This window comes from Cynocephalus volans, chromosome 6 (genome assembly GCF_027409185.1).
Source record: "Cynocephalus volans isolate mCynVol1 chromosome 6, mCynVol1.pri, whole genome shotgun sequence".
NCBI classification, from domain to species: Eukaryota; Metazoa; Chordata; class Mammalia; order Dermoptera; family Cynocephalidae; genus Cynocephalus; species Cynocephalus volans.
In genome coordinates this window covers 27,668,778-27,683,718 of record NC_084465.1, presented here as the reverse complement: position 1 = coordinate 27,683,718, position 14,941 = coordinate 27,668,778, and the positions used below count along the sequence as shown (strand labels likewise).

At 49.6% G+C, this 14,941-nt stretch overlaps 1 protein-coding gene across 1 annotated transcript; it reads left to right on the top strand.

Annotated features, from left to right (window-relative positions):
• Nucleotides 1-1,559: 1,559 nt before the first annotated feature.
• LEP (leptin) lies at nucleotides 1,560-3,701 on the top strand. The gene is made up of 2 exons (XM_063101311.1): nucleotides 1,560-1,703; nucleotides 3,342-3,701. Exons 1-2 carry the CDS (start codon nucleotides 1,560-1,562, stop codon nucleotides 3,699-3,701), a joined length of 504 nt encoding a protein of 167 aa, XP_062957381.1.
• The last annotated feature ends 11,240 nt before the right edge of the window (nucleotides 3,702-14,941 follow it).

Below are 14,941 nucleotides of genomic sequence, written 5' to 3'. Positions count from 1 at the left end.
CTGGGAATTGGGGTAGTTTGTAATTTGGACTTCTCCTTAAAGACTGGGGAAGCTGGTACGGTCTGGTGGAAAACCCTCCAGCCTTTCCGAGTCAGGCAACCCTGGGCCTGACCCCCAGCTCTACCACCTACCTGTATCACTTTGGGCAAGTTGACTCTTCCTCCTGAACCTCATTTCTTTCTCTTCTGTAAAATTCAGATTAAAAAAAAAAACCTTTGATCAAGCATTATAAATAACATATAAACAGAGTGCTTGTTTTTATTATATTGTCAGAAAATGAATTATACTAACATTGCCACCTACAGACAGAAAATGTATCACCTGTTTTCATCAAGACCCAGATGAGGAAGAACACAAAAAGCAGAGGTTAACTTCATTACCATCTCCAGAACCTTCATCCTAGTATTTCCTTACACGTTACTATAGTTTCAGGTGCACACACGCATACTTAGCATGGATCATTGGCCACAGACTTGCATATACTTTATTACCTTTTGCCTCAATGGTAATATATCTCATTACCATCTCATACATGTATCTCAATGTATCTCATTAAAACTTTGTTGCTCAATCAAGGATCGGCATTTTATTAATTGTAGAATTTATGGTTCCAAGACTTTGAAAGTTTCAAACATTCTGGGTGAATGTGTTCTGTTCTCTCTTGCCTCTGTGCCTTGGCTGGTTAGGGCAACCAACCACTTCCTACTCTTCCCAACCCCTCCTCAGTCTCTACTGCCCAGCTCAGGCGAAACTTCTTCCAGGGAGCCCCCTCTGCGCTCCTGTGATTTCTCATACTTGCCCTTCTTGCAAAGCTCTTCTTCCTGCACCAGAATAGCCTGTATTCCTTGTTTGTTTGTCCTGCTGAATAACACTGCATCTGACATGTTATTAGACAATCGGTAAGTGCTATTTGGATTCAGGCTCCCAGTGGCAGAGAAAGGAAGTAATCAAAGCACTTGATAAAGGCCATCACAGAGACATCAGCAGGCTGCCATGGGAGAGGAATGGAGAGGACATGTGACAGCTCCTCTCATAATAGGGGAATGATAGAGTACATTTCACACCTTTAAGCTCTCACATACATTATCCAATTTGAATGTCATAAAAGCCAGGAGATAAGTATATTATAGGGATGAAGGTAGAGTTTTAGTGGTTATGCAATATGCATAAGTTATCCAGTGAGTAAATGACTGGATTTATACCAGACCTTAAATGTCTGTTCTGTTTCCCTGGAAGCACTCAATGAAGTCCACATCATTACCACCATGTCCATTTGATCACACCCTGGCTCACTGCTCTGTGTTCTGCAGGACACATCATTGTGGTTTTATTGATCAGGCAATAATCCTTTTTCCAAGGGGTTGCATTTCATTATGTCCACATAATGAATTGACTTTGACTTTGAGGAGGTAGTACCCAGGGCAGAAGGCAAATCCCATTTTCATCCACATCCAGTTATGTGGTTGGTAACCGGGCAGATGGGTATTCTGAGATACTGGCCCCTGCAACGTGTGGTTCCTTCTGTTTGCAGGCCCAAGAAGCACATCCTGGGAAGGAAAATGCGTTGTGGACCCCTGTGTGGATTCCTGTGGCTTTGGCTTTATCTGTCCTACGTTCAAGCGGTGCCCATCAAAAGAATCCAGGATGACACCAAAACCCTTATCAAGACAATTGTCACCAGGATCAATGACATTTCACACATGGTAAGAGGGTCTGAGGGCGACAAGTAAAACTGTGGCTAGCCCAGCACTGGCTTCTAGTGGGACTGGAACCAGATAGTCTAAGAAGCCTTTATTGAGCACATTCTGCATGCTAGGCACCTACTGGAAGCTGAGGAGGATTTGAAAGCACAGGGCTCCAATTCTTTCTGGTTGTTTCTCTTAGCCTCTCTGCCTGCTAGGATTCAGGGGTGAGTGGTTCTAATCCTAAACCACCCTAAGAGCATTTAACTTTGCCACATGTTTCCATTTAAAAAATCACAGGATTCTCTGATATCATGAGGCTATGTGTGTTTATTTTCACTCTACCACAGGGAAGCCCGGACCTGAGAGGTTAGCTGAGGCACATGCAGTGGCACGTGAGGGTTGTGGTGGCCGTGACTCCTTCCTCCACACAGACCGTTGCCTCTTCTCCTCCTCTCCCCTCTGTCTCCCTACCTCTCCTTCCTCCCTGCCTTCACTTCCTTCAATCCCAGTGCCTAGGACCAGAAGAAGCTGCAAAGTCCCTTGTGTCCCATTGGCAGGTGACCAGACTCCAAGCAGCATCCCCTCTGGGCCTCTGTCCCATCTCCAGATGTGCTTATCATTAGGATTCTTACAGTTTCAGCTGAACTCAGGGCCTGTGATGCTTGTCCTCATTAGAGCTAGCCCTGCCTTTCAAGAAGAGTGAGTTTCCCAGATGAGGTTTATATTTGGGATTAGGAAGACTAAGTGTGAATCTTCACACTTCAGCTGCCCATGAGATATTAAGCTTAAGCCTTGGTTTCATCATCTAGATAATGGAAATATCAGAGTCTTCACAAGGTTGTTACGAGACTTAAATTAGATAAAGCAAGTGAAAACGCCCCCAACATGGAGCCATCTGGAGACTTCCACATCTACTGGCCACGGTGGATGTCTAACAGTGGCCTTGGGTAACCAGGGAGAAGTCAGGTGACCAGGAGCAGGGACTACTTAGAACTAGATAGAGTTTGGGGCATTTCATAGAGAAAAATCCTTATGTCTCCTTCTTTCAAAGTAGTTAAGCAGCAAGGCTGCACCTGATAGATCCAGAGGGTTCTACCTGGATGGTGTCGAGAGTAAGTGCTGTGGCAGTTGGGATGGGGAGGCCCCCTCCTGTTAACTAGAGTCTATGGAGCAGAGGAGGCAGTCAGGGCACTCGCTGGAGGCACAGCCTTGATCGCTAAGGAGGTGGGACTGCGTGGAGAACCGGGCAAGAGAAACTGCCTGGGATGGAGTAGTCCACTGAGGGGGGAAGGGAGCGAGGGTCAGTGGGGATGGGGGTGCTTACGGAGGATTTAAGATGCCTCGGGAAGAGACTCATCTGAATAAGAAGTAGGGAGTCGTGGCTGGTTCTTGAGCAGAGGCCATTTGGAGGAAGGAACAACTTGAGAAGGTTGGTCTGGAAGTGGAGGGTAGGGTGGTCAGGGAATGGCAGGAGACCAGCTACGTGGCTCAGCAGTCACCTGGCACAGGAAATAAGGGCTTGGATCAGGATGGAGGGGAAGGGGGAAAGGAGGAACGCTGAGAATGAGCCTCCATGCTCATGGGGAAGGTGGAGGGCTTTGCAGGATGACTTCTCCCGCTTGCTGAGCACTTGCTCTCCTTCTTCCTCCTGCACAGCAGTCGGTCTCCTCCAAACAGAAGGTTGCTGGGTTGGACTTCATTCCTGGGCTCCGCTCTGTCCCAAGTTTGTCCAAGATGGACCAGATATTAGCAATCTACCAACAGATCCTCACCAGTCTGCCTTCCAGAAATGTGATCCAAATATCTAACGACCTGGAGAACCTCCGGGCTCTTCTCCACCTGCTGGCCTCCTCCAAGAGATGTCCCTTTCCCCGGTCCAGTGGCCAGGAGACCCTGGAGAGCCTGGGTGGTGTCCTGAAAGCCTCGCTCTACTCCATGGAGGTGGTGGCCCTAAGTAGGCTTCAGGGGTCTCTGCGGGACATGCTACGGCAGCTGGACCTCAACCCCAGGTGCTGAAGCCTTGAAGGGCGATCTTCCCCCAGGGACCACACTGAGGGAAGAAACCTAGGCTTCCAGGTGTCTCCAGGAGAAGAGAGCCTTGTGTGGACATCCCTTATCCGACTCTGTCCATTTCTCTCTCACTCTTCTAAGCCACCCTTCCAAAGGCATGAGACTCCAAGACTCCATGTTGCTTGAAGCCAAAGGTATATATATATACATGATCTCATTCTCACCAGGAAGGGGGTCCATCCAGCACAGTGGACTCTATCTGTGATTCTCACCAAATTCTTCAGCCATTGACATGAGTCATCCTGTCCCTTCCCCATCCTATCGTCCTCTCACTGCATGCTTCAGTGTAACCTGGTGTGATTTCAGGAGTAGTGGGTACCCAGAGCCTTTTGACATTCAGAGCAAGATCCTATCCGAGAATTCTGGGGAGCACCATGAAGGCTATGTCCACACACAGCTGGAAACTCCCAAACAACATAAGTTGGAAGCACTTATTTTACTTCTTATGCATTTTATTCTGGATGGATTTGAAATAAAGCATCAGCTTTTCCAGGCTCTTTGGGGTCAGCCAGGGATGGAGATGCTCCTGGGGTGCTGTTTCCAATCCCTTCAATGGGAATGGCTGAGGCAAACCCATGGTGAGTGACTTGAGGGTTGGGATCGTTGGAGAAAGAGCCATGGAGGTGACTCTCAAATTGGTTCTCTCATAATTTGTTTTGTTTCTACTGTGATTGATTTTAAGTTACAGTGTTTGCAATGGCATTTGCCCTGAGTCAATCTCCAAGGGCCAGATTATTTTTAAAAGGTTAATTTTGTCAAGTATAATATGTAGCTGTGTGCACCTGGGGGAGGAGAAGATTGGCAGGAGGGGGAAGGATCCAGACTGTGTTTTCTGAATAACACTATTGTGGTGGGCTCTTTGGAAGGGATGAGGTGATTTTCTCATCTCCTGCAACTACGTAGGGTGGTTTCCATGGAAATAACAAAGGATAACTCTTTCAGGAGGGTTGCGGTTCTGCCAGGTGTGCATGGAGAAGAGGTGCTGAAGCTGAGGGTGTTTGTTGGGGCAGTGGTGAGCTCCGTCCTTCTGCAACAGCTAGAGAGTGGTTTTTCCAATTAGGGAGTGAGGGTCCCACATTCAAGACAGTACTCCCTAGAGCGGGGTTCCTTGGTGTGGCCTCCCAGTGGTCCAGGGTTGATCCCACACTGGGTCCGTAACAGCAGTGGCCCTGCTTGGGGGTTGCATGCCAAATTGTGGTTCTCATCTGATTGGCTCATCGAAAGAAAGGCCATGTTTCCCACCCATTCTGGGGGGATTTGTATCCCAGTGGGAAAGCAAAATCCTTTAGCAGATTGTCCCAAGACCTGGACGAGCACTGCTGGGCGGGCGTCAGAACCTCAGACCAGGCCTACGCTTTCCGCTAGAGGTCACGTTCAGTAGATGAACAAAGAGGCTTGGACGTTTTCACCCCACTGCCACTGTGATGTAGCCATCACACTGTGGGTGGTGGATCTAGCCAAGGAAACTTGAATCAAAGCAATAAATTGTAAGACTGAGCACCTGCCTCGTGCTCAGCCCTGACTGGTGCTATGGGCTAGAGAAGATCACCAAGTAAATATTAAAATCCAGTCCTGCCCTCAGTGGTGAAACCCCACTCACCATTGTGCCAGGGAGGACGTTAACCTTGGCAGCCAAACAGCTGATAGCACTGTGCAGTCATCAGCAGGTGAGAAGTGGCATGGGCTGAGGGCAGCAGAGCCCAGCAGCCCACGGGCTAGCCCTGCTTGCACTCTAGCATTTTTATACTTCTCAAGACACATTAGCATCTATTACTGTGTAGCCATATCCCTTTGAAGCAGGATAACTGAGAACTTAAAAATAAGAAAATGCCTAAGACCGTAACAGCCAAAGGTGGCAGGAGCAGGACTAGCACCCAGGTCCTCTGACCCCTGAGTGTCCCTAGAGCCAGATGATGCACTCAAGATGCAGATTGGAGCAGGAAGGCCAGGAGCACTTTCTGGAAGAGAGGAGTTTTGAGGCAGATTTTGAAGGAAGTGAAGACATGACTTATTTGCAGTCAGGTGGCTATTCTGTTGGAAGCTTTGGTGTGTCAAGACACGGAAGGGAGGGTATGATCAGGGAGTTACAGCAAAAGGCAGAGAAAGAAGAAATGGGAGGGAAAGGGATGTGTTGAAGGGACCTTGAGGGATGAAGTGTGATATTAAAAGAATTAAGAGTCACACATTCTAGGGCAGAGGCTTGTGTGATGGCCAGGGTCAGACCTGCCTTGGAAAACGTGACTTAGATAGTCGTGCCACCTAATCAGGCTGAGAAGTTTTGAACCTTTTGCTCACAAAACCAGGCACTATGGCTCCTTCCCAGAGTGTGAAATTTCCCATGTAAGTGGTTGCCTTTTTTCATAATTCAAAAAATTTTTTTCTTTTGTTTTTTAAAAATCTAAATAAATTACTTTGCCCCCTGGTCTTTGATTTCTGTCGCTTTTTGTGCAGGGGCTTGAGGAGAGCTGCTTGTGTGTGACAGGACAAGGCCTGGATGGCCTCCATCCATTGCTGAGGTCAGCCCCACCCTGGGCTTGGCCACAGCCAGCCACCAGTTATTCAGGCTAAAGGATTACCCCAAGGCACAGAACTGGCGAGTGGGCACATTCTGCACCGGAGTCAGTGCGTTTCTGCAAATCAGCCTTGAGAAGCGCCAAATCCTAAAACAAAAACAGAGAAAGAACAACCACCACAACAACAAAAAACAAGCAAACAACCAAACAAAAAACCCCAGTGAGAGACCCAGCCAGGTCACAGAGGAGAAAAGACAGAACATCTCTCGCCACAGGCACAGAGCACAGGCAATCCCCCATGAAGTACACGTAGGACCTGAAAGTTTCTACCCAAGTCCCCCTATATCCTCACATGGCAGAAAGAGAGCAAGAGAGCTTTCTGGGGTCCTTTTTATAAAGGTACTAACCCCACTCATGGGATCTCCGCCTTTATCTAATCACCTCCCAAAGGCCCCACCTCCTAACATCATCACATTGGGGGTTAGGATTTCAACATATGAGTTGGGGGGGGAATGTAAACATTCAGTGCATTGCACCTGTGTTCTGTATTGGAGGGAAGGGGGCCCCAGGCTTCTGAATGAGGGGAGACCACAGATGGGGGACTGTCAGATGTGGCTGGAATAGCCGTGGTCACCTGGTAGCTTGAGGAAGTGGCTGGCCTCTGTACCCGCCAGGACTCCTTCAGTTGCAAGTGGCAGAGACCCAAGGCAAACCACCCTAAAGAGAAGCAGAGAGACTGCAGTGGCCCACGCTGCCGAGCAGCCCCGGCGCCGGTGCGTCTCTCACACCTCCTGCCCCTGCACTTATTTCTTCCTCTGGCAGCCCCTCCCTCTCTGTGTGGTGGCAAAGACAACCACCAGCATCTCCAGGTTCGGGGATCCTTGGTGCCCAGGATTGCGGGAGACGAGTGCCCCTCTCAGTCAGGAGTGTCAGCAAACATTTGAAGGAGGGCCCTTACTGGCCAAGGATGGGGCAGCCCCACATGAACCACATGGACTGAGAAAGGAGGAGCAAGAGTCCCACCATGAGATGCCCAGAACAATAGATAAATAAAGCAAAGCAAACGTGTAAAAAACAGAAAACACTTACCCGCTACAACATTTCCTGCTATCTGGGGTCCCCCGAAGTTCTTGACAGCCTAGGAGGATGTTGTGCCCCACTTCGCACTCCTGGGCAGCACCTGCTACAGCCCACCCTCCCTGCCGAGCAAGCCCAGCCTGTCAGCCCCTGGGTCCTGGTCCACACTCCCCTCGCGGGGCAGCCTAGTTCATTTGCTGTCAGTTCTCAAGAAAGCAACAAACTCTTCGTTACACAGCACTGTCTTTGTAGCTTCCAGCCATTGGCCCAGCATCCAGAATGCCTTCCAGAATGACCCAAAATATGCCTCTTCCCCGCTTCACAACAGACCTTCCAGTATTTGAGAAGAGGGCTCTCACCTCTCCTTGTATTTCCTAAGTGGCATCATTTAGGAAACAGAGACTTGCAGAAGCTGCATAATGTGCCTAAGGTCATGTAACTAGTAAGTGTCAGAGCAGGGTATCAAGTCCAAATTGCTGACCCCAGCACTCCAAGTGCCGTCTTAGGGGATGCCACAGACCCCAGTCTAAGCTTGATGAATGGAGTCACAGAGTCCACAAGGAGACGGCGATGCATTCTGAGTTACCAGTGCAGGAACGTACCCCCTCTCCTACCCTCCCACACACTCACTTGCTCCCAACTCCCTGTTCTCTTAAGCACAGGGGGAAATGGTGCCCCAAGGAGGCTTGGCTCTAGAAGTCAGAGGGTCTGGGAGCCCTGGGCAGGGCACCAGGGCAGGAGCGGGATTCCACAGAGAATGGGGTGGGAGAGAGGTGTGCAGGTGGGGTCTTTGTAAAGGCAGAGGGGTGCTGAGAGTGGGGAGCACACAGCTTCCATTTACCTGCCAGGCACATCCCCGGATGCCCAGCCCTGGTGCCACTGCAGGGTCTCTCCTTTTCCCCACTCCGCTTCTCAGAGGCCGCAGCTGGCCACTGGCATTGGAGGTGGTTGGGGAGGAAGCAGAGAGAGGGCTCTGGGCTAGAAAAGTTTTCTGTTCTAACTCTGTCTTGAATCCCTGTACGGCCTTGGCCAATGTCCTTCACAGCTGCAAGTATTCATGAGCACTTAGCATGTACCAAGCCATGCACCTGCAGCTTCTCATTTAATCCGCACATCAGCCCTATGAAGTAGATATCCACGATGAAGAGACTAAGGCTTAGCAAGCTCCACTCTGTGCCCTAGACCAGCCCAGATGGCACCAGGACTCAAACCCTGGTAAACTGCCTGAAAAGCCAGGTCCTGAGCCATGACCATATGCAGGCTCTGTGTCCTTATCCCAGAAGGGAAGGCAACTGCAGGATAGGCTCTTGTAGTTCATCTATACTGTGAAACCCCTGAGGTGATATCTCAGGGAGGAAAGGAGTCTGGGCTCCAGAATATTGGGATGGTGAGGGGGGACTGTCCAAGGGTGTAGAGCTAAGCTAAGTCCTCATCCCCAGGAACCTGGAAAGGTGCAGGTGCCATGATCCACCCTATCGCCTGCCTGCCTGAGGTGGGTAACAGGGGCTCGGATACTACGCACCTGCACCTTGGAGGGCCATCTGGGGCAGTCTGAGCCGTCTTGTTTCAGAGTAGTCTTGAGACTGAGAAGTCCCCTGACCTCGAGAGGGGCTTGGGAAGCCATCCCATAGTAAAAGGGGTCTTTGGAGCAGAGGCCTGGGAGATCCCACCGGGGTACTCACACACACAGGACCCTTGACAGTTCTCAGAGGTCCACCGCATCTGGAGCTCCTTGACAGGCTGGTGGGACCCTTGCTGTTCTGCAGATGTTATCTGGTCTTTTGTGGAGGTGACTCCCCAGGATCAGCCTGGAAGGGCAGGTTCTTCAAGTTGTCCTTCCAGATCTTTTCCATCCTTGAGCATCCAGCTCACATCTGCCAAACAGCTGGTAGAACCTGGGGGCAGCATCTGGCCATGTTGAACCTTAAAGGCAGGACTTTTACTCGGTCTAGTGAGAAAAATGTCAAGTCAGCCCAGTAGGCTTTTCAGAAGACCCCACCCCAGAAGCTTTCTGCATAACAGCACACAACCAAAAAAACTACACACTATTGAAGCAATTTGTTCCAGGCTTTTAACCTCAGGATCTGAATCCAGTGATGTCTGACTTACACAGATCCACCTGGGTTAAGTCCACTTGTCCATTCTCGTTCTCATCCCCACAGGGTCTTGCCCCTGGGAAGTCACCCTCTCAGACCAGAGGATGGAAGAATAGAAGATGCACAGAAAGGTAAGGGAGTCCCCATGTCCAGCCCTCACCTCAACCAGCTCCCAGCCCAGGGAGTGCTTAGTCCTTAGGCAAGTGACTTAACCTCTCTTAGCCTCGGTTTGTCATCTGCACAAGGAGAGTAATAAAGCACCTTCCTCATCGATCTTTAGAAGATTAGGTGACAAAATGTTTGGGAACCCCATGACTGAGATACAGAAAGTACACAGTGAATTATGTTGTTGTTGTTATTAACGAGTCAGGGAAACAAAAGGAAGGATAATTGCTGCAGCAGATGCTTTTGGTGGCCTGGCCTGCCTCTGAGTTGGCCACAGCTGTGGCACACAGTTCCATGTGGGGGCACAGTGCTCCCCACACTGAGTGGCTCCACTTTCCTGCCGTAGGGAGCCCACAAGGGGCAGCCTGAAAGCAGGGGAGAGTGAAGGCCCCAGAGGAGCAAGGCTCACCCACTGGGCAATGGGGGTCTGTGGGTAAATGCCCTGGCCTCCCAGCCTCCGCAGGGCAATTGTGAGCCACACTCTGTGTGGGATTGAGGCCCTGGTGCCCATACCAGGAGCCAGATTGGTAAGGCACTCTTTACCAACTCTTCCCCCTGCCCAACCTCACTCTCCCTGATCCTCACTCCTGCTTCCCAGGACACCTCCCAAGTAAACCTTGTGCTCTGGAATCTTCGTCTCAGGCTCTGCTCTTGAAGGAATCTGAAGTAAGATAACCGCAAAGAAAACGGAGATAGGTTTGGATCCTGAGAGAGCCATGCAGCAAGGCTCCAGAGAGGTGCAGGAACCACACACCAAAACCCAGAGCAAGAACCTGCGGCATCCTGAGGGAGGAGGCTGAAGAGACGGGCCCTTGGGAGGAAGGGAATCCCCTTCAGAGAAGTCACCTTGAGAGGGGACAGAAAGCAACGACAGGAAGAGGCATCTCCTGAGATGGAGGAAACTCACGTTTCATAAAGGAAGAGGGACAAGGGGAACACAGAGCAAAGAAACACATAAAGTTAGACATAGCCTGTGGTAACTGAGGGGCGCAGTGCCCAGCACGGTGCGGATGCTCCACTCTTAGTTCATGGCCAAAGGAATTGAGACTTTTGCACAGCAAACCCATTATTGAACATGTAAGCAAGTTCTGCAAAAAGCCTGAAAACAGTCCTCATCGTTAAAGGTTAAACTTATCAGAATTCTGCTCATTTTCTATTTGCTCAGCAAACCTCTTCATTTTGAGTTCAAATATGATATAGGTCCAAACCAACCATAAAAGACAACCTTGAGACAATGAGGGAGATCCGAATGTGGATTCCATTTTAAATGATGATAAGGAATTATTGTTAATTTTATTAGGTGTGATGGGTGGCATGGTGGTTATTTTTAGATACTTCCTTATTCACTGGAGATGCAAACTGAAGTAGTTAGGGTAAAATGGCATGATATCTGCGATTTACCTTAAAATACTTCAGCAAAAAAAAAAAAATACACACATACACACACACACACACATATAATATATATGAGGTTAGTTAGATAAGCAAGATCAGCAAAATGCTGGTGATTGTTAAAGCCAGGTGATAGTTACACAGCAGTCCATTGCACCAGGCCCTCTACCTCTAGGTAAAATTTCCAGAATAAACATTTCCTGGAAAGGTTCAGTTCAGCCCAGCCCCCCCACTGCCTGGGCATCCCGCATTCTTGGGCAGGACGGAGCGAGTGGAGGGAAGGGGGAAAATGAGAACGTGATACGGAGCCGAGTTGTATTTAACTGCCTGGCAGATGTCCCAGGGCCTTGGGGGGATGGCAGACTGTCAGTGTGGGTGTGAAAGAGTGAACAGAAATTTAGCAAATCAAACAAGAAGAGAGTGGTAAGAGCCAGCTGCAAGATGCTGAAGAGGCAAGTCCCAAGGTGCAAAGGAAAAAGGCAAATGAGCAGCTATCAGGGCCTCAAGCTCTGCCCTGTCTCCACTGGGCCTCGGGTGTCCCATGGAAGCCGACTTCCCTTCCACAAGGGGGGATTGTGGGGTCCTGCTTTGCAGCCATCCTCCATATTAAATACACTGTGTGGGGAGAGAAGCCCTCAGACCATTTGTGAAGGCAAATGGGATTCCTGTCTCCTTTCCCATGTAAATGATTGTAAAATGAGGCACCTATCCCTCCTTTCAAAACCTTGCCCCTGGGGACCTGGCAGCAGCCTGGGGCAGGCTCATGCCGTGTCTCCCTTGCTCACTTCAGGCCTCTCCCAGTGCCAGGAGCAGACCACGCTTCTCACCCCACCTGAGTTCAGGAGATTCAGAGTGCAGAATGGGACAGGCCGAGGGACCTATTCAGAAGGCGGGTGAGGCGTCCGCCTTTGGGCTTACCTTTGGCCAGCCTCAGCCAGCCCTCTCTGCACTGATGGCTGCTGAACCACAGCATCTCAGGCAAATGTCCCCAAGAAGTACCATAGATCAGAAAACCAACCCTGAGGTTGCGATGACTGCCCCACCCTTTTTTGGCCATAATTCCTGAGGAAACACCAACCCTCACATCTTTGTCTTTTCTGTGTATAAAATGTGCACATTTCTCTGAGGGAGACTAGCAGGTTCAGTGTGAGCCACAGGGAACAGAGCCTCCCCCTCCACAAACCTGAGACTGTCACCCAAGAGGAAGCCCCTGCTCCCTTCCTCTCTCGGCTTGGACTTTGTTTCGGACCCCGAATCTGGAACTGGTCTGCGCAAACCAGCAATCATCTGGGGATCATGGAAACAGTCTAGGAACCCCCTCCATACTTCAGGATGGAGGGATTTAGGGTCATTCCCACCCTTGGGGGAGCATGGGGGGTGTTTATCATTTATCTCATTTATTGGATAATGGAACTGAGGCTTAGGGGTCTCTCAAGACTTGCCCTAAAACAAGTCATATCTGAGGATTAGAACCTGAGCCTTCTGACTTGCAATACCCAAACAATGTGTGTGTCTGTGTGTGAATATATAAATATATATACATTTATATAATTTTTTCCACCCCCTTCCTACTACACACATACAGAGCTCTAGCTGTCTTCTGTTTACCAGCCCCTCTTCCATCAAAGGGACAGCCATAGAAAAAGTACTCACTGGCCATTTCCTTATCCTAATGTTGATGAGCTTGCATGCACAGGGAGTAGATGCCTGCACGGCTATCCCTAGGGTTTGCCTGCAGGTCTGCCCACCCTCCGTATCAGTACTGCCTGAAGCTCCCTCCGTTAGTCACCTGTCTGGCTGCTTCTCTTGGGTGAAGAACTCTTTAAGCCATAGTCATTGTCTCCCACTCTGCACCCACCCACTCTCCCTCACTTCCATATATTTTACTTATGCATTTGTTTATTAACATCCTCCCCCCAACAAGAATGAAGGCTCCCATCAGGCAGGAATTGTCTTTTTGGTCTGTTTTAATTCCCACCATATCCTTAGCACCTAGTCCAGCTCCTGGCACAGAGTAGGCACATACCTGTTGGCTGAATGGGTGTCCTATGTCAAGAGCCAACCCCCATGTACCCTTTGCCTTTGGGCTGTTAAGTTTAGGAGCAAAGGAAGAAGTGTGAGGGGAGAGGAATTCTTGGCAGTTTGACCACTTGGATGATCCCAAGCCAGACATGGTTGCTAAAGCCTTGTCATGTGGACAAGATTGGAGGAAGACTGGGGGTTGACTTGCAGTAGAATTTAGCAGAAGACCAACATCACCTTAATTTCACAGCCGGAGCTGTCTACAATGGGGGGCTGTGCAAGGACTACCGTAGCTATGGCGCTCATGTGTGAGTGGCACCTTCTGGCCCCACCCCCAGAGGTGACTCTGGCCTTGGCCATGTGACACAGTTGCCCAGTGGAACAATGGCAAATAATACACAAGTGGAGGCTGGAAAAGGGCTTGCACATGGAGGCTTGTCCTCTCTCACTGCTGGGAAGCCATCAGCCACCATGTCAACAAGCCCAGAATAGCCTCCAAGAGGATGAGCAACCACGTGGAGAGGGGCCCCAGCCATCCTACTTGTATTGATCATGTTTTTTATTTTCTGTATTTTCTGATGTTCTGACATCTTGGGAACTCATTGATGCTGGAGGGACTGATCCTCCCAGAGTTAGCTAATTTCTGGAGATAGCAAACAACTCAGGGGAGCATGCCTTTTAAATGCAAACCAATCAGTTCATAGCCCACATCCCCAGTCACCTCTTCCATCAGGCTGTCATGCTCAGGGTCACTATCCCCTTGCCCTAATCACCCAGGGCCGGGTACCAGACAACTAACAACAGTCCCTATGCCGCAAAGCTCACTGAAACTATTCAAACCAGCCAATCCTAAACTTGCTTACTCTGAGTTGCCTTGCAACCTTGTGGTTGAACGGGTGCTTGGACCATGTCAATGGGAATCATTCTCTATCTCTCAGCTCTACCTCCTCCAACATCAGCTTCATTCCTAGGTGGTAGCAAAGGTGACAGCTGAAACTCCAGGCGTATGCCTTCCAGCGTGGCAGCTCTCCAGGAAAGAGAACTTCTCTGTCCTAATTATTCCAGCACAAGTCCCAGAGCTGACTTTCATTGGCCTGGGTTGGATCACATGCCTATTGCTGAACCAATCACTGTGGCCAGGAGGATACAGAGCTCTGATTGGTCAGATTTGAGTCAAACCGGGGAAGGGGTTAATCCCACCTGGAATGACAATGCAGAGAGGGTAGTTCCTGAAAGGAAAGGAGGGTTCTGTTACCAAAAAGAGGGAGGGAGGCTTGGGAAGGCAGAAACAACAGATGAGTCTGCCAGGAATGCTCCGAGCTTCCCTTTCCTGGCCTCTGATTCCTGACAGCCTTCCAGAACCTTGTCCCAGTCTGGGTGTCCCAGAAGGGAGAGGAGACTCACTTGGACCCTTCCCTTTCACACTGAGAACCGAACCCCACTCTGACTGGCTCCTGACTAACCACACAGCAACAGATAAAAAATAACGTCTCACCCAGGGCTTGGAAACGTGTGGGATGATTGCCCTTGGCTCTCTGACATCTGCTTCTGATAAGGATGGAGAACATTTTTGTTATTGGTTATATGGGATTGGGCCTTGATATTAAATTTTCCCAGCTGTCATCCCTCTTGTTGGGGTTGTGTCACTGGTCTTTTTGCTTTGTCTGGGGTCACTTTTCCCCAGTGGGAAAGTTGGTTCTTTTTGTCTTCCCTTATAATGGAGCTTATGTTGCTGACACTTTATGTGTGAGGGATGGCTGTCCTGGTCACTTTGCGATAAGCGTGATGATCATAACGATCCCTTGCAGTGGAACAGCACCTCGCCATCTATAAAGGGCTTTACACACATTGTTATATTTGGTCCCCACAACAAGCAGGGTAGAGGAGAGCAAATGGTATTATACTCACTTTCTATAGAAAT